Raw genomic sequence first — 18208 nt, 5'->3', positions numbered from 1 at the left:
CACCCTAGAATCCACATGTCGCCTTCATATTCTTCTTGATTATTTTTGGCTCTGTTGATGCACAAAACCGAAGGTCTTGGAACAACGTAAATCCAACCGTGAATCTGCATGTAATGTAAATAACACAGGATGTATCGTGGTTCACCCCAAGGTTTGGGCTACGTCCACATTGATTGTATTTCTCTGAGAGTATTTGTGAGGGAGAGAGTGTGAGAGCTTTGCCCTAGATAAGAGAGGCTTAGGAAATGGCCTCCCTTAATTATGAGGGTGTGGGATCCTTTTATAGAATAAGGACTCCTCACTTATTACATATTTGCCCATTCCTTTATCACATAATTACATTTAAGTCTCTCGAGTATTTGTACGAGATCTAAATACGAGGCCCTAAATATGGTATAAACAGTAGTCCCCCAAGTCTTCAGTCAAGAGAGTCTTTTGGCTGGAGACTTGAAATTCAGTCCATGTGTGGGCCGAAGTAACTAGATGTTGTTTTGAACTGATGTTCGATATGAGGCGGTGCTCAATTTGAAATGATGCTCAACTAGAAGTAACACATGCTGCGAGGCTGCTCGGCTCGTGGCTTATGTTGCCTTGGTTGGCTCGGCTTGTGGCGTTGAAGGTGAGGGAGTCCCTTTTATAGAATAAGGGATTGCTCTTCAATACATAAATATGTGCTAGATTTGATGCTCGCGGTGAGGCGGTTGCTCAGTAGGCGGCGATGTTCTCTAATGATGGTGAGGGAGTCCCTTTTATAGAATAAGGGCTCGCTCCTCAATACATAAATACGGGCTAAAGTTAATGCTCTCTAATGGTGGTGAGGGAGTCCCTTTTATAGAATAAGGGCTCATTCCTCAATACATGAATGATGGGCTAGAGTCCCCCAAGTATTTTTCATGAGGCCCAGTTGAGGCCCAATATATGGTACATAATGTAGTCCCCCAAGTCTTCAGTCAATAGAGTCTGTTGGCTGGAGACTTCAAATTGAATCCATGTATGGGCCGAAGTGGCGGTTGTTCGGATGCTGTATTTGTATACCCTTCACTGAAGCTTTGTAAGTGAAGCTTTGAAGCTGTAGCTCTGTAAATGAAGCTTTTGAAGCTAAAGATTTTGTAAATGAAGCTTTTGAAGCTGATTGACATGAGTGATGCTCATGAATGTTTGATTGACATGAGTGATGCTCATGGACGTTGACATGAGTGATGCTCATGAATGTTTATGTATGATTGATATGAGTGATGCTCATGAATGTTTATGTATGATTGACATGAGTAATGCTTATGTATAATATGAAGTACTGGGCGTACTTTTGGTCACTTGGTTGGTGGCATAAAGGAGAGTACGGGTTGTACATTTCATTACCTGGTTGGTGTCATCAATGGCTAGTTGCCAAATGATATTAGAGTACGGGTTGTACATTTCATCACCTAGTTGGTGGTAATAGCGGCAGGTTGCCGAATAATTTTTGGAGTACTGGGCGTACTTTTGGTCACTTGGTTGGTGATAATAGCAGCGGGTTGCCGAATAATTTTGGAAGTACCAGGCGTATTTTTGATCGCCTGGTTGGAGCTATTTTGGGCTTATGGGCCTTCGCCCTCTACACAACATTCCAGCCCATTTATTTTGGGTTTTTCCGTTTTTTTTTAAATTACCCTATGATGGGGTTTATACATATTACTCTCTGATTGGGTTTATACAGATGTCTCCGAAAGATAATAAAAATAAATTACATCATTTTGGTGGGGTGTTTATTCCTTGCTTTTGCTTTCTCTTTTGCTTTCTGCTTTTGCTTTCTCTTTTCTCTTTTGGTAAATGGCAGACAACGCTTTCCGTATTGGTTGAGGAAGTGCGCATGCAATTATCAGCTATCATAGCTAGGTTTCTTGGGTCATCCTTGGGAATATTTCTTTCAACCTTGCTGACAAGATCTGCCTCACCATTTAGCAACTTTCGTATATATGCCTCCTTTTTTTCTTTTTCTGCTGTTTGAACAAGCTGGTGTACTCCAGCTGTAAAAAATGTAAATAATGTAAATAACGTAAATAAAGTGCGCAGGCAATTGTTGCGGAAACAAGCTGAAATTCCGATGTCATAACCAAATATGAGGCGCTTTGCGCAGCTTCTTGATCAAAGCCATTGGCTTTCTCTTCAAACCTCTCTAGAACCTTCTGCGAGCCCTATAGCAGGAAAGAGCTTAACAAGCTCATCAATCGACATGTCGACAAGCGCATCCAAATTGACGCCTCTAAAGCTGAACTTCTTGAACGTCCTCTTCTTTGGTATTCTTGCCCCCGCAACATCAGCCTCCACATCCGCCATGTTTGCCGAAGACGAAGAGAAACCCTAATTCGTAGAGAGGTCGGCGATTGGTGGAGTTGCAGAGGAAGTGGGTTTTCTCTATTCCGGCGACGGCGGTGATTGTTGCTGCTAGTGGAGTTGCCTGAGGCTAGCTTTGACGTCGCTGAAATAGGAAGAGAGAGATAGATGATATCGGGATTTGACTGAGGACGATCGCTGCAAAAAGCTGATCTCGGCCATAACCGCACTGTTTTGTGGGGTTTTATGTCTGAGGAGCCTGGACTCGCTGGAAAGTTGAGATGACAACAGGTTTTTTGCGTTTGAGGAGCCTGCTTTTGCAAGGATGCTACCAGGTTGAAGGCAAGAATGGACGCCGTGGATGGGATGCCATCTGGTCTGCACACCCTTTCTCATCAATGGAGAATTGTTGCCATTGTTGCCACGACCAGTGAGGCCATCACAATGAAAAACCATCTCAGTTTCTTGCTTCCCATTCTTCTATGTTGTGGATGATTTTTTGGGTTTTGATGTTGACTACATGAGTAAAGCCCCTCTGCTCTCCTAACCTGAGGTTATTGACACTCTCATTATCTATCTGTCGATATCAGCTTCAGCAGTAAGCTCCGTTCTCATTCGAAAGGATGGTAATGTCGAACGGCCTGTCTACTACGCTAGTAAGACCTTACAAGATGCGGAGACACGATACTCCAACATTGAGAAATTGGCTCTAGCATTGGTCATGTCTGCTCGAAAACTTCGCCCTTACTTCCAAGCACACTCCATCATCGTGCTTACCAATCATCCTCTTTGACAGATACTCCAAAGTTTTGACACTTCTGGGTGAATGATCAAATGGGCGATAGCATTGGGTGAGTTTGACATCTCCTACCAACCAAAGCCAGCTGATAAAGGCCAAGCAGTGGCAAACTTCATCGCCGACTTCACATATCCTTTTGACATTGTTTCTACTCCTAAAAATGTGGTTTCATTACCGTCGGAAGCTTAGAAAATATAACCAATAGCCCTAGCATGGAGCCTATATGTTGATGGCTCGTCCAACAAATAGGGTTGTGGAGTAGGACTAGTCCTTACGACCCCTGACAAAGTGGCATTGAAGTATGCTCTTCGTTTCAAATTCAAGGTGTTGAACAATGAGGCCGAATATGAAACCCTTATAGCAGGCTTACGTTTGGCCAAACACCTTGCGGTTAAACGAATTGATATCTTCAGTGACTCCCAATTGGTGGTTAACCAGGTCACCAACAACTTTGACGCTAAGGATAGCTCCATAGCAACATATCTGGCACAAACACAATTGTTGCTCAAGCACTTCCACTACCAGATCACCCAAATTCCTAGAGCGGCAAACAGTCATGCAGATGCTTTGGCTCGCCTCGCTTCAGCGGTGGAAGACAAGATTGGGAGAAAAATTCAGGTCGAATTGTTGGCAACACCAAGCACCATGGCTGCAGAAGTGTGCAACTTACAATAGGGGGATAGTTGGATTACCCTGATTTATAGATTCCTTACTCATGGCACCCTTCCAAATGACAAAGTCTAAGCTAAGCAAATTCGAGGCAAGGCTACCCGTTACTTGATCATTAATGACCAACTTTACAAGCGGGATTTTAACCTACCATACCTAAGATGGCTTACACCCGCAGAGGCGGAAACTGTTCTTCAGGAAATACATGAAGAAGTATGCGGAGATCAAGCTGGATCTCGATCCCTAGAACACAAGGCTTTTCACCAAGGATATTACTGGCCAACACTCCATCAAGATGCCATCAGAATATCCCGCTCATGTGATAAGTGTCAACGCTACGTAACTATTCCTCTCTCCCCTCCCGAGCCGCTCACTCCTATGATCAGCCCTTGGCCCTTCGCCTAATGGGGACTTGATTTGATCGGCCCAATGCCTACAGGGAAGGGCAAAGTTTGCTATGCAATCATTACAGTTGACTACTTCACAAAGTGGGCCGAAGTAGAACCCTTGGCAACCATTACTGAGGCAAAAATATAAGACTTTGTTTGGAAAAACATCCTTTCCAGATTCGACATTCCCAATGCGATAGTCACCGACAATAGGCGACAGTTTGACAACAATAAGTTCAGAATGTTCTACTCTAAGTTCAACATCAACTTATGTTTTGCCTCCCCAGCTCATCCCTAGTCTAATGGACAAGTTGAAGCTGTCAACAAAATAATCAAGCAAACTTTAAAAACCAGATTGGACAAGGCTAAAGGTTATTGGCCAGAATTTGTGCCCCAAGTTCTTTGGTCATATCGCACTTCGTATCGGGCATCAATAGGAGAAACCCCATTCTCGCTTGCTTTTGGTACAGAGGCAGTTGTCCTATTTGAGCTTGAGCAAGCAACGTACCGAGTCTAGAACTACGTGCAAAGCGAAAATGAAAAACAACTTACCCTCAACTTAGATCTAGTCGAGGAACACAAAAACCAGGCTCACTTGAGGAATGTTGCCTACAAGCAGCGCATCTCCAACTACTATGACTCAAGGGTCAAACCTCGTTCTTCCAAAGTAGGGGATTGGGTATTGAAGAAAAGATTACTCTACGACAGAGTCCCGAGTGAAGGAACACTTAGTCCAAACTGGGATGGACCGTTTGAAGTTGTTGGCATCAGTCGCCCTGGCTCCTACAAGCTTAGAAGCTCCGATGGCAAGACCCTTGCCCATCCATGGAACGCTGATCACTTGAAGTACTATTACAAGTAAACTCACATTGTACAAGTGTTAAGCTTCAGCCGTTCGGCATCCTATGTAACAAAGACTATTTGGCATGAATTCAATAAAGAGGTGATTTAGACAACATACTTTGTGTCATTCGACACTTGCTACAATATGCCTAGACACCTTGCCTTTATTCTCACCAACAAGGGGATGAAATGTGAAGAAAGAACTCATCTTTATGCCACCAACCAGGTGATGAAATGTACAACCCGTACTCTCCTTCATGCCACCAACCAAGTGATGAAATGTACAACCCATACTCTAATATCATTTGGCAACTCGCCACTCATGCCACCAACCAAGTGAAGAAGGAACTCATCTTCATGCCACCAACCAGGTGATGAAATGTACAACCCGTACTCTCCTTCATGCCACCAACTAGGTGATGAAATGTACAACCCGTACTCTAATATCATTTGGCAACTTGCCACTCATGCCACCAACCAGGTGAAGAAGGAACTCATCTCCATGCCACCAACCAGGTGATGAAATGTACAACCCGTACTCTAATATCATTTGGCAACTTGCCATTCACGCCACCAACTAGGTGATGAAATGTACAACCCGTACTCTACTTCATGCCACCAACCAGGTGATGAAATGTACGACCCATACTCTAATATCATTTGGCAAATTGCCACTCATGCCACCAGCCAGGTGAAGAAGGAACTCATCTTCATGCCACCAACCAGGTGATGAAATGTACAACCCATACTCTAATATCATTTAGCAACTTGCCATTCATGCCACCAACCAGGGGAAGAAGGAACTCATCCTTGTGCCACCAACCAGGTTATAAAATGTGATCAAAGGTGATGAAGGAACTCACCTTCGTACCACCAACCAAGTGATGAAAGCAACTCACCATTCATTCCACCTACCAGAAGACGAGTTGTACAACTTGTACATATGAACTCCTAGCATTCACAAATAATTAAAAACCCTCAAGCTTGACAATTGAACTAGGGGAGCAATTATGCCCAACAAGAGTTATAGTCACCAACAAAGTCTTATTGCAAGCCAACAACAACTTCAGTGCATGGCATACGAAGATCAAGCTATTCAGCCCTTTTGCATCTGCTTTAAACATTTCCCCTATTTAACAATGCAAACACTACAACTCGTAGAAAGCTTCACACACTCTTGATCAGGACAGTGTGAAGCAAAACCAATTTATAGTGCCAACAAGAGCTTCATCAAAGTAGTTCAACCATAATTCTCAAAAGCTTCACACACTCTTGATCAAGACAGTGTCAAGTAAAACCAATTTATGGTGCCAACAAGAGGTTCATCAATGAAGGGCAACCACAATTCTCAAAAGCTTCATACACTCTTGATCAAGACAGTGTGAAGCAAAACCAATTTATGATGCCAACAAGAGCTTCATCAAGGGAGTTCAACCACAATTCTTAAAAGCTTCACACACTCTTGATCAAGACAGTGTGGAGCAAAACCAATTTATGGTGCCAACAAGAGCTTCATCAAAGGAGTTCAACCACAATTCTCAAAAGCTTCACACACTCTTGATCAAGACAGTGTGAAGCAAAATCAATTTATAGTGCCAACAAGAGCTTCATCAATGGAGGGCAACCACAATTCTCAAAAGCTTCACATACTCTTGATTAAGACAGTGTGAAGCAAAACCAATTTATGGTGCCAACAAGAGCTTCATCAAAGGAGTTCAACCACAATTCTCAAAAGCTTCACACACTCTTGATCAAGACAATGTGAAGCAAAATGAATTTATGGTGCCAACAAGAGCTTCATCAATGGAGGGCAACCACAATTCTCAAAAGCTTCACACAATCTTGATCAAGACAGTGTGAAGCAAACCAATTTATGGTGCCAACAAAAGCTTCATCAAAGAAGTTCAACCATAATTCTTAAAAGCTTCACACATTCTTGATCAAGACAGTGTGAAGCAAAACCAATTTATGGTGCCAACAAAAGCTTCGAAGCAATGGAGGGCAACTACAATTCTCTAACCTTCGAAGCAAATTCAATTTATATGGTTCATCCAAACCTTCGACTACTACAAAGTGTGGCTTGCATCACAATCTCTTGCTCAACAGTGTGAAAGAAAAATTTGTATATGTTGTCCTTCCCGCATTTTCAAATTTCTAGTTTCCCAAAAAAAAAAAAAAAAAAAAAGGAAATTCAACAAAGCTTCATCAATGGAGGACAACTACAAAATCTCAAAAGCTTCACACTATCTTGATCAAGATAGTGTGAACCAAAATCAATTCATGGTACCCAACAAAAGCTTCACCCATAAAAGTTTCACCAACAAAAGCTTCACCAACAAAAGCTTCATCAATGGAGGACAACTACAAATTCTCAAAAACTTCACACTATCTTGATCAAGATAGTGTGAAGAAAAATCAATTCATGGTACCCAACAAAAGCTTCAACTCCAAAGCTTCACCTACAAAAGCTTCAATACAAAAGCTTCACCCACAAAAGCTTCAACACAAAAGCTTCACCCATAAAAGCTTCACCTACAAAAGCTTGACCCACAAAAGCTTGACACACAAAAGCTTCACACTATCTTGATTAGATAGTGTGAAGCAAAATCAATTCACGGTTTCAACACCAAAGCTTTACCGACAAAGCTTAAAATATATACATATATATTTTTGGAAATTCGAAAATTCAAAAATTCGAAAATTCGAAAATTCAAAAATTCAAAAAAAAAATATTCGAAAATTCGAAAATTCGAAAAAAAAAAAATTGCCTAGGCCTCCTCTTCTTTGGGCCTAACAACTTTCATAACAAATATATATGAAGGAGGAGTTTTGGGCTACCACTTAGAAAGGAAATGCCTCATTCGTCAACTCCCTCGACCGGAGACTTGGGGGACACCTACCATATGCTACTGCACCTTGATACTCAGAAGTCTCACGACCACTCAGTGACTTGGATTTTTCAAGTCTCCAAACGAGAAGTTTTCCTCACTCGGGAAATTAAGGGAGCACTACCTCAACACACATGCTTCACTCTCAAAGGTTTAACATACAAGCTTCAACAAAAGAAAAAAACTAAAAGAACTTAGTGAAGAAGGCCTTGGTGTATTTAACACAATACGTTGAAATGAAGCAAAGCTTGTTTATTGATATCTCCGTTAAGTTACAAATATGTACATATACATGAATCAAAATAAACAAACAAGAGGGAGCCTTCACAAAGGTTGCTCATGAGAAGTCTCAGCAGTCGGTAGAGCCCCAGAAAGAGTACGCACCGGAGGGTGATCATTCAGAGCATCAGTACTGGACAGAACCCCAGAAGGAGGAAGCACCGAAGGTTGATCATTCAGAGCTTCATTACGTGGTACATCCCCAGAAGACGAATGCAATAAATGCCTTTGGAACAAACCTACAAACCTCTGATGATCAAGCAAAATCTAACCATCAGATTCCTGCAGCTGGTCAAGCTTCCTCTTCATGTTTGTAGCATAGTCATGTGTGAGCCTGTGCAACTGTTTATTCTCATACTCGAGCCCTCTGATCTCTTGTTTGAGACTTATCACTTCAGCCGCCAATGATTTAACTTGGTGGGTTCGAGCAAATAGGCGTTGGCCATATTAGACATAGAACTTGCACACTGAACACTGAGAGCCAGAGAATCCTTAGCAGCCAACTCATCAGACCGTTTAGAATGTAGTCTGTTATCTTTGGGAGTGAGAAGGTTCCTGGCCACCACCGCAACGGTCATATCATTCTTCATCATAAAGTCCCCAACAGTAAGAGGACTAGTAAGGGATAAGAAGGATGGGCGCCATATGTTGTCTTGAGAAGGCATGGCTGCCTCTTCACCAAAGTTCAAGTCAAAACGACGGTCGGATAGGCCAGACATTCTCAGAAATGATAAAGGAGAAATAAGTGCAATAAATCTCTAAAGTAAAGGGAAAATTCCTACAAGCAATAACTCTCTTAATGTACTTCTTGCACACCACTGGTGCCCTTATAAAAAAAAGGGTAACATGGTCGTTGGTTTAAAAATCGAAGAGGCACCACTCTCCAGATTCCGAAGAGGCACCACTTTCCACACACAACATCAGCTCCTCAGGTATCACATATAACTTTGCCAAAGATCTCTGACAAATTTTAGACACATATTTTTTGAAGGTCCAGCTACCCTACTATTACCCACAAGGGCAAAGGAATAGCACCACTGCTTGATAACTAGAAAATCCCAATGTGTGTCAACCTCCGTACTCCGTGGCAAGGCAGACTGGCAAAAATGCCTAACCTTTACTCACATTCGAGAAAACACTCCCAACAAGATTGCTTGCTCAAAAATCGAAGAGGCACCGCCCTCTGAATCTCGAGAGCTAGACTCTCAACAGGATTACTTTCTCAAAAATCTAAGAGACACTGCTCTTCGAATCTCAAGAGTCAGACTCCCAACAGGATTGCTTTCTCAAAAATCGAAGAGGCACCGCTCTCCGAATCTCGAGAGCCAGACTTCCAATAGGATTACGTGCTCAAAAATCAAAGAGGCACCTCCCTCCGAATCTCGAGAGCTAGACTCCCAACATGATTACTTTCTTAAAAATTAAAGAGACGCTGCTCTATGAATCTCGAGAGCCAGACTCCCCGACAGGATTGCTTGTTTGAAAACCGAATAGGCACCGCTCTCCGAACTTTGAGAGCTAGATTTCCTTGGATAAAGCTTATTTGCAATCTTCACACGCAACATCAGTTTTCCAGATACCACAGACCACTTTTTCAAAGTGCTCTGACAAAGTTAAAACATGTGAAGCTTGCAGCTCCCACTACATTGCTATGACCAAGAAGGGTAAAGGAATAGCATTGCTACTTGTTGTTAGGGAGACTCCTATATATGTCGACCTCCATCCTCCACAGCCAAGCAAACCTGCAAATAAAAAAAATGCTCAACTTTTCTTAACATCCGAGAGGGCACTCTCAGCAAAGTCTCTGGAAATACTCAGCTTCTTTTCCTCCGGATAATACTTTTGCAAACAAGCCACACCAGAGCAAGAGTATCTCATATCATCAGGGTTAAAAGTAAGAGTATCCCATATCATACTTTTTCCCCATCTTTTCCTTTGGCCTTGTTCTTACATGCAAGACAAGAAGAAAGAGAGCAATCAGTCAGCACTTAGAATCAAGCTTCCAGTCAGGAACCCACTGCCTGGAACCCCTTACCTGATTACTTACTTGGCATTGCGCTCGAGTACTCATCTTCAACATCTTATGCTTCCAGATAAGATACCACATATGCCTGAGGAACAGATAGGGCAAGTGAGAAGGATACAAGGAAGCATGTGGAGACAAGCGTAAAAGAACACATGCCGAGGGGTGGCATATAGTTGGATTTTTGAAACATAACTCGTAGACCCATAAAGTGGGATGATGTTGACACACCCCAACTTAATATCGAGGCATGCTGGCCGTCACGTGAGGGTGACGTAGTCATGTGCACAGTGCGGAAGCAATAATGATATAAGAAATTCGAATAAATAAAAACCAACGGACTAAAACACTAGATGAGATAAGGTGAAAGTGCGATAATAGAAGTGACTATACATAACCAGAGCGCATGTAGCCTAAGTGCAGTCCAGCAGGACGAATACTCATTATACAATACTAAAAATGGTCCTACTTTAGCGATAATCTGTCAGAGCTGCCGTGAAATCCTCTTGAGCCACCAACGAGCACTCTTACCTAAAACCTGGAGGGGCACAAAACAGAAAGTATGAGTGGGCAAAAACAAAGCTTTTCTAAACCATTTCACTATCAAAAGTAGTAACCCCTTGCCGTAAAACCTGTATAATTATCTGAAAATAGTAGATATGATTATATTTCAAAGCATACGAAGCTTTTAGATTGTTGAATTGAAAGAAAAAGCCAGGAATACATATTTTCTAATGAACACGGGTAATGAAAACATCATCCCATTTTATGGCTCTGCGAGTTATGTTTCAAAAATCAAACTGTAAATCTCATAGGTCATCCTTTAAGATCATCCCTGCCAAAATTAAAAGGAGTATAAAAATTTTAAACTGTTGAATTCAAAGAAAAGAGCTCGAAAGTCAGATTTTCGAATGAATACGGGTAATGAAAACATCATCCCACTTTATGGGTCTACGAGTTATGTTTTAAAAATCCAACTGTACATCTCATAGATCATCCCTTAAAGATCATCTCTGCAAAAATAATAAAAAGAATCCGAAACTTTAGACTATTGAATTGAAAGAAAAGAGGCCGAAATACCGATTTTCGAATTAATACGGATAATGAGAACATCATTCAACTTTATAGGTCTGCGAGTTATGTTTTGAAAATCCAATTGTACATCTCATAGGTCATCCTTAAAGATCATCCCTACCAAAAGTAAAAGAATACGAAAACTTTAGACTGTTGAATTGAAAGAAAATAGCTCGAAATACATATTTTCGAATGAATATGGGTAATGAGTACATCATCCTACATTATGGGTCTACGAGTTATGTTTTGAAAATACAACTATACATCTCATAGGTCATCCCTTAAACACATCTCTGGAAAAAAAAAAAAAATTTCAAACTGTTAGACTGTTGAACTGAAAGAAAAGAAGACAAAATACAGATTTTCGAATTAATACGAGTAATGAGAACATCATCCCACTTTATGGGCCTGCGATTTATGTTTCGAAATCCAACTATGCATCTCATAGGTCATCCCTTAAAGATCATCTCTGCCAAAAATAAAAAGAATACGAAACTTTTAGATTGTTGTATTTAAAGGAGAGATCCTGAAATACATATTTTCGAATGAATACGGGTACTAAGAACATTATCCCACTTTCTGGGTCTACGAGTTATGTTTCAAAAATCCAACTATACATCATATAGGACATCCCTTAACAATCATCTTTGCCAAAAATAAAAAGAATATGAAACTTTTAGACTGTTAAATTGAAAGAAAAAAGCCCGAAATACAGATTTTCGAATGAATACAGGTAATGAGAACATCAGCCCACCTTATGGGTCTATGAGTTACGCTTCGAAAATCCAATTGTACATCTCATAGGTCATACCTTAAAGATCATTTCTGCCAAAATTAAAAAGAATACAAAGCTTTTTGACCTTTGATTTGAAAGAAAAAAGCCCAAAATACAAATTTTCAAATGATTACGGGTAATAAGAACATCATCCAACTTTATGGGTCAACGAGTTATGTCTCAAAAAATCGAACTGTACATCGCATAGGTCATCCTCAAAAGTAAAAGGAATACGAAACTTTTAGACAATTGAATTGAAAGAAAAATTGCCAAAATACAGATTTTCGAATGAATACGAATAATAAGGACATCATCCCACTTTATGGGTCAACGAGTTATGTCTCAAAAAATCCAACTGTATATCTCATAGGTCATCCCAAAAAAATAAAAAGAATACAAAACTTTTAAACTGTCGAATTGAAAGAAAAGAGGCCGAAATGCAAATTTTAGAATGAATACGGGTACTGAGAACATCATCCCACTTTATGGGTCTAGGAGTTATGTTGGAGATAAAATTTTGGACACCAAAGGACATAGAAGTTAATGATTGGTTTATACTTAAGCGCTGATAAATGTGTTCATTCTATCGGTGACCCATCATTTAGTTTGCAAATTTTGTCTCCAAATTTAGTCTCATCAACATCTTTATTTGGTGCTCATTATATGTGTGTGTGTGTGTGTGTATCAATTAAAAACTTGAAAATATGATTAATATTTTTAGTCCCATATGTTAGTAAATAAAATAAAATACCTTATGATTTTATAAAAACTATTTAAAAGTTCAAATAAAAGGGAAATAAAACTATCAACTACCTATGTAGACTCGGAGATTTTTGGATCCTTATTCTCAATACAAAATACATTAGTTTTTTCATGTTTCTGAATTATTGAGTTTGAAGTGTTTTTCTAAGTATAAATTTATCAAAAACTGACGTGGAAAAAATTTCTTATTTTTCAACCCTCAAAACAGTGAGAATAAGGAGACATTCAGGGCAGACAAGTAGGCGTGGCAGTTAGGCTTCTCACCTACGTATATGGGATGATTACCTTTTTGTAAGTTTAACAACCAAATTGATAGAAAACTTAACGAAAGTCTAATATTGTAACGAATTTATAAGTTGAGATATGATATTGAGGTAATAAAATGTAATTCAATTTTTTTTTTTTTTTTTCATTCTTCTTGATGCGAGACCAACGGACAAAAAGTCACGTTCGGTAGGCGCTCCACGGTCTCTAAATATTTATTTTATTGTTAACACTTTGATTTGAAGCAAACCGAAGAAATATCAACTCTGTCTTTGGTTTTGCAGATATTATTCTTTCTTCTGGCCGTGGGCTGCTGAAAAATAAAATTTGGGAAAAAAGCAACAGCCAAGTATCCCGCCGACTCATAGCAGCCCAGCCAGCTTCCGGCTGCCGGTGGTTCAACTCAAACTCCAAACTCCTCAGCTCGGTTACGCTAGAAAGAGACGTAGGTAAAGTAGGTCAATTCTCTTTCCTTTTCTGTTTTTTTTTAATGTTGATTAATTCCAGTAATTCATTGCTTCAAAACCCTAGCGAGCTAATAGTTATCTCTGTCTGTATATCTGGCATTTTAATTGGTTAGGGTTTAGGATTTCTACTGCAACTGCTTCCTCGAGCTCTGTTTGTCTTTGATTTTCTTCATTTCCTCAACATAAGAATTCGTATTATCCACTTGACTGCCGCCCCGCCCCGTCCCGTCCGATCTTCTGCAACCCTTCTGCGTTTACTAATTTTAAACATGCTAATCGAAAAAAGATAATCTAATTTCATAATCTAAGGTTTTCATCTCAAGGTGCTTCCCTTCCCTTGGTTGAGGACAGTAGCAACCAGAAGTAGACGGACATCTCCAAAGTAGCTATGTTGCGTTACGGTAATCTTGATGTTTGAATTTAGTGGTGTTATCGCCCGTTATCTGAGCATGTAGTCTACAAAAGAGGACAAGGGATAAAGGGATGCACAAGAAAAATTCTGAAATCCAAAGAAATCACATAAAAAAATTATAAATACTTACTGCAATACCATAATAATTTAAATTCTCCAAAAATTATAGTTGAATCCAGATAGAATTCTAATGATCTGAACGTGATAAGCTTAATTTCTTCACTTGAATGGTTGCACCCACACCATTTATCTTCCTGTTTTTTAGTGCTCAAGTGTAGGAATTAGAATATTAATTCTTTAATTTGAGCTGCACACTCTAGTTTTATGAACAATTATGAAAGCAATGAGTGAGATTCCGAATCAGAGGAATGTAATTGTCAACATTAAACCCTCTCCATGACAGGAGTGGCTTAATGCTTATAAATTTTTGGGTCTAAAATCATCCACACTCCAAGTCTTCCTTGCAATGGATCCACACCCTCCAGTCTAGGCAGCTAGGCATTGATGGCTGTAAGAATGGTGCTGATGGACATATTGGTGCAGGAACCCTTATTCGGGATTCTAATGAATAGCGGTCTGCGGGATTCACAGAAAATCTGGGGAGAGGATAGGTGCTGGAGGCGGAGCTTTGGGGGGATTTTCTTCCATATAAAACTGGCCTGGGAAAGTGGTTGTAAAGCTGTCCTTCTTGAAACTGATTCTATCTTCCTGTTAACTTAGTTCAAAACAACTTGGAGACTTGTCACCCCATGGCCAGCATAGGAGGTCCACAACCTCACATGGGCTATTGGAGAAGAATTTTGCAGCTGACACCTTCCTGGTTTGGGTCTTAGCTTTAGACCTGGCGTATCAGATTTCCGCCCTTTTTGTTTAATAATGTTTTAAGGGTGAGGGTCTTGAGGGTCAGAGCTGTCAACTAAGCTTGATTCTAGGAAATCTCTTAACTATTGATGATAATGTTCCTTTGATACTAGGAAATCTCTTAACTATAAATGCAGGTCTGGGGGGATTTTCTCCCTTCGAAATATCTAGATGTAGCACTGGATATTCCTTCTGTTCTAAAACAAAAATCAAGATTTGCAAAATAGCTTGATTCTAACTCAGTCTGTTCCACAAGTCGACTAGCAGAAAAGATTCAGTAGCACCTAGCAGAAATCGGATATGGGATGTGATAACATATGTGACTAATAGAATTTAGTTTGCATTCGAATACATTGCTTTTAGATCTTGATATGATAAGAACAAACTGTAGTTGCTAAAAAATCAGTTCAGAAGGAAAGGCCGAAACAAAACAGCGCTTATCCTTTTTTGTGAATCAAGCTAATGTTGAGTGATTACTGGTAGAATAGGATAATTTTGTCAAGTTTGAAGAAGTTCTGGGTACTTCTGCTAATGTTAGTAAATTTCAGCTAATTTTGAGTGATTACTGGTACTGTTTCAACTCTAGAAGATTCCAGGTAAGTTCTTGTCGAGTTAGATTGGAGTTATCATGAGTGCAGTTGGTGGCATTTAACCAGAAGTATATTGGGGCCGTGTAGATAACCTAATTATTTTTTTTATGTTTGGTTGATCAACCAGTGGTGAGAGTGAGACTGATGGTTTGTGATAGTATGTGCCACAGTTGTCTTGAGTTCCTTGGTATGCATAACAGCCATATATAATCACAAACCACCAGTCTCAGTCTCCCCACTTTTGTCTGGTGGTTTGTTTCATATTCTTATAGTCACAATTGTCAATCCCATTTGTCCCTTGTGGAATTCTCATAGAATATCATGCTAATTAATGCATGATATGGGGATTATTTTCCTTTGTCCACAAATGGCTCAGGATTCTCATTATATTTCTGGGTAACTATTTCACCTTTTCTAACGCCCACCCCCCCCAACCCCAAAACACCAACAAATTTCTGGTCATTTTCATATAACATGTTACATGTTTCAAGAGGAAAAGGTTTCATATCTGTGTCTTATGATGCTTGTAATATTTTTTTTGTTAAATTTGATAGCCTTCTACTGCATCTGGGGTCCTGTTGATGATGACAAACTCCTTGGAAGAGTTAGGGAAGCATCCAACCTCAGTGCATTATGTTAGAGAAGACAGTGAGTATGTTAGGCTGGTTGTATCCAATGAAACAAGGGCGGCAGAAGCTGATATCTTGCAGCCTCAATCAGAGACAAGGGTTAAATCTTTCTTGTGGTGGATTAGAGCCTTAGCTTGGTGCCTTGTTATCATTATATTGCTCCTCATTTTCTTAAAATGGGGGATGCCGTTTCTTTTTGAAAAGGTCCTTCCTTTTACTCCTCTTTCATTAGTTCCTCTTATAGAACATGTTATAGTTCACTAGCTATTGTCCTGTTTGTAATTTTATACATTGTTTGGTTGTTGGACAAATTCAATTTCTTTTTTTCGTGATACCTGAAGTTTTTTGACTTATCATAGGTTCTCTTACCAATAATGCAATGGGAAGCTACTGCATTTGGCCGTCCAGTTCTTGCCCTTGTTCTCGTTGCTTCACTCGCTTTGTTCCCTGTGGTCCTAATACCTTCTGGCCCTTCCATGTGGCTGGCTGGAATGATATTTGGTTATGGCTTAGGGTTTGTTATCATCATGGTCGGAACAACTATTGGGATGGTCCTGCCATATCTAATTGGTCTGTTTTTCCGTGATCGCATACATGTAAGATTTTCATGTTTTTGGAACCAATAATGACTTGTTGAAGAGAGCCTTTCTTTTTCTTCTTTCTTCTTACCTTTTTGTTTCTTTAAATAACGTTTTCATTGCATTTTTGTATTTAATTATTGGGCAGCAATGGTTAAATAGATGGCCCCGAAATGCTGCAATGATTAGACTTGCCGGGGAAGGGAGTTGGTTCCATCAATTTCGAGTGGTTGCTCTCTTTAGGGTTTCACCCTTTCCGTACACAATTTTTAACTATGCAATCGTTGTTACCAGTATGACATTTTGGCCCTACTTATGTGGATCAGTTGCTGGAATGGTGCCAGAGGCTTTCATTTACATCTACAGGTTGGTTTCCCTATCCAGTATGATTGTTTTGGTACCATCAAATTCCAATTTTGTTAAGTATTTTTTAGTGATAAAGTTTAACAATTTTGCATGTCATTTCTGATATCCATACATGTATTGCCAGTCAAAATGTCAATCTTTAAAGAGAATAAAACTGTTTTTTTTTTCTTTTTCCTCAGCTATTTCTTCTGTTTTCTTGTGCAGTGGTCGCTTAATAAGGACATTTGCAAATGTTAAGTATGGGAACTATCACTTGACTAAAGTGGAGATTGTATACAACGTTATATCCTTAATTGTTGCAGTTATAACCACAGTTGCTTTTACTGTTTATGCAAAAAATGCTTTAAATAAGCTTAAAAGGGCAGAAACTAGTGGAGGAGCGGAAGCATCAGCCTTGGACCATGGCAGTTTAGAGATGGAGAAGCTTCCCCTTGAAAAACCCAAGCATATAAGAACATGGTAGGCTGAATACACTCATGGAAATTTGATTGCAGATAATTGGATTGGTTAGTGATTTTATGTCTTAGTTGTCCCTTTTGGGGAAGAAAGGGGAGGGGTAGTTTTTGTAACTATGTAAACTAGGCAAACAAAAGAAAACAGAAGACTAATAATATTTTTGTAAAATGTAGAATTTTTTATGAACTACTGTGTTCATACCTGGTTGCTATAGGGATGTTACATATTTTATGTGCCTGGTGCCTGGTTTCTGTGCTGCTAATGCAATAACGATGTACTTGTCTCGTTTGAGTATTTTCTCAACTAGCTGCTGGACTAGAGATTTGGATTTTTATTTCGTTTGACTTCCCGTAAGTTGAAACTTGGATTGTTGAGATTTTAATGGGAGCTGAGTCCTTGGCATATCAGAGAATGGAGTATAATGTTAATCTAGAGATTCAAGACGTCTATCGACTTCACCAATTCAGAATAGTACAATTGTGGGTTTCTGGTCTACTCAGGTTAAAACACCGGGAGCATGCCAAATCTTCTTGATATTGGCTCGTTCTCCGAGTCTCGGACGATTTGGAGCTACCGCACAAAGGACTTGAGATACAAGAATAAAATGATATGTTTATAGAGGGAGTGACCTTCTTTTAGTTTCTGTAGGGTTTCAAACTGTGCATCTTGTTACTCATGCTTTAAATACTGAATTTTCAAAGGCAAAAATCATTAAACCAAACAGCAAAACTAGTTGAAAGTTTTTCAATGCGCTCAATAACCGCTTGAAGA

At 39.7% G+C, this 18208-nt stretch overlaps 1 protein-coding gene and 1 pseudogene across 4 annotated transcripts; one reads left to right on the top strand and one right to left on the bottom strand.

The window, feature by feature from the left end:
- Positions 1-1930: 1930 nt before the first annotated feature.
- Positions 1931-2381, bottom strand: LOC114821456 (small ribosomal subunit protein uS19x-like; annotated as a pseudogene).
- A 10899-nt stretch (positions 2382-13280) lies between these two features.
- Positions 13281-17771, top strand: LOC103402286 (uncharacterized). 4 transcript variants are annotated; one of them, XM_008341026.4, is made up of 5 exons: positions 13281-13532; positions 15963-16241; positions 16397-16633; positions 16764-16981; positions 17186-17771. In XM_008341026.4, the coding sequence occupies exons 2-5, from the start codon at positions 15990-15992 to the stop codon at positions 17442-17444; spliced, it is 966 nt and encodes a 321-aa protein (XP_008339248.1). In that variant the 5' UTR covers positions 13281-13532; positions 15963-15989; the 3' UTR covers positions 17445-17771. The 4 variants fall into 4 exon arrangements, with proteins under 4 accessions (XP_008339248.1, XP_008339247.1, XP_008339249.1 ...); XM_008341025.4 differs by having other exon boundaries at positions 13320-13527; XM_008341027.4 differs by having other exon boundaries at positions 13336-13523.
- The last annotated feature ends 437 nt before the right edge of the window (positions 17772-18208 follow it).

Source organism: Malus domestica, chromosome 15, assembly GCF_042453785.1.
Source record: "Malus domestica chromosome 15, GDT2T_hap1".
NCBI lineage: Eukaryota > Viridiplantae > Streptophyta > Magnoliopsida > Rosales > Rosaceae > Malus > Malus domestica.
The sequence above is the reverse complement of the archived record's forward strand: the minus strand, read 5'-3'. Positions and strand labels throughout refer to the sequence as shown.

Coding starts and splice junctions, on each gene's coding strand:
- LOC103402286 (XM_008341026.4), top strand. CDS start 15,990: ATGATGACAAACTCCTTGGAAGAGTTAGGGAAGCATCCAACCTCAGTG. Junction 16,634..16,763: donor TTTTCCGTGATCGCATACAT/GTAAGATTTTCA, acceptor ATTATTGGGCAG/CAATGGTTAAATAGATGGCC. Junction 16,982..17,185: donor GCTTTCATTTACATCTACAG/GTTGGTTTCCCT, acceptor TTTCTTGTGCAG/TGGTCGCTTAATAAGGACAT.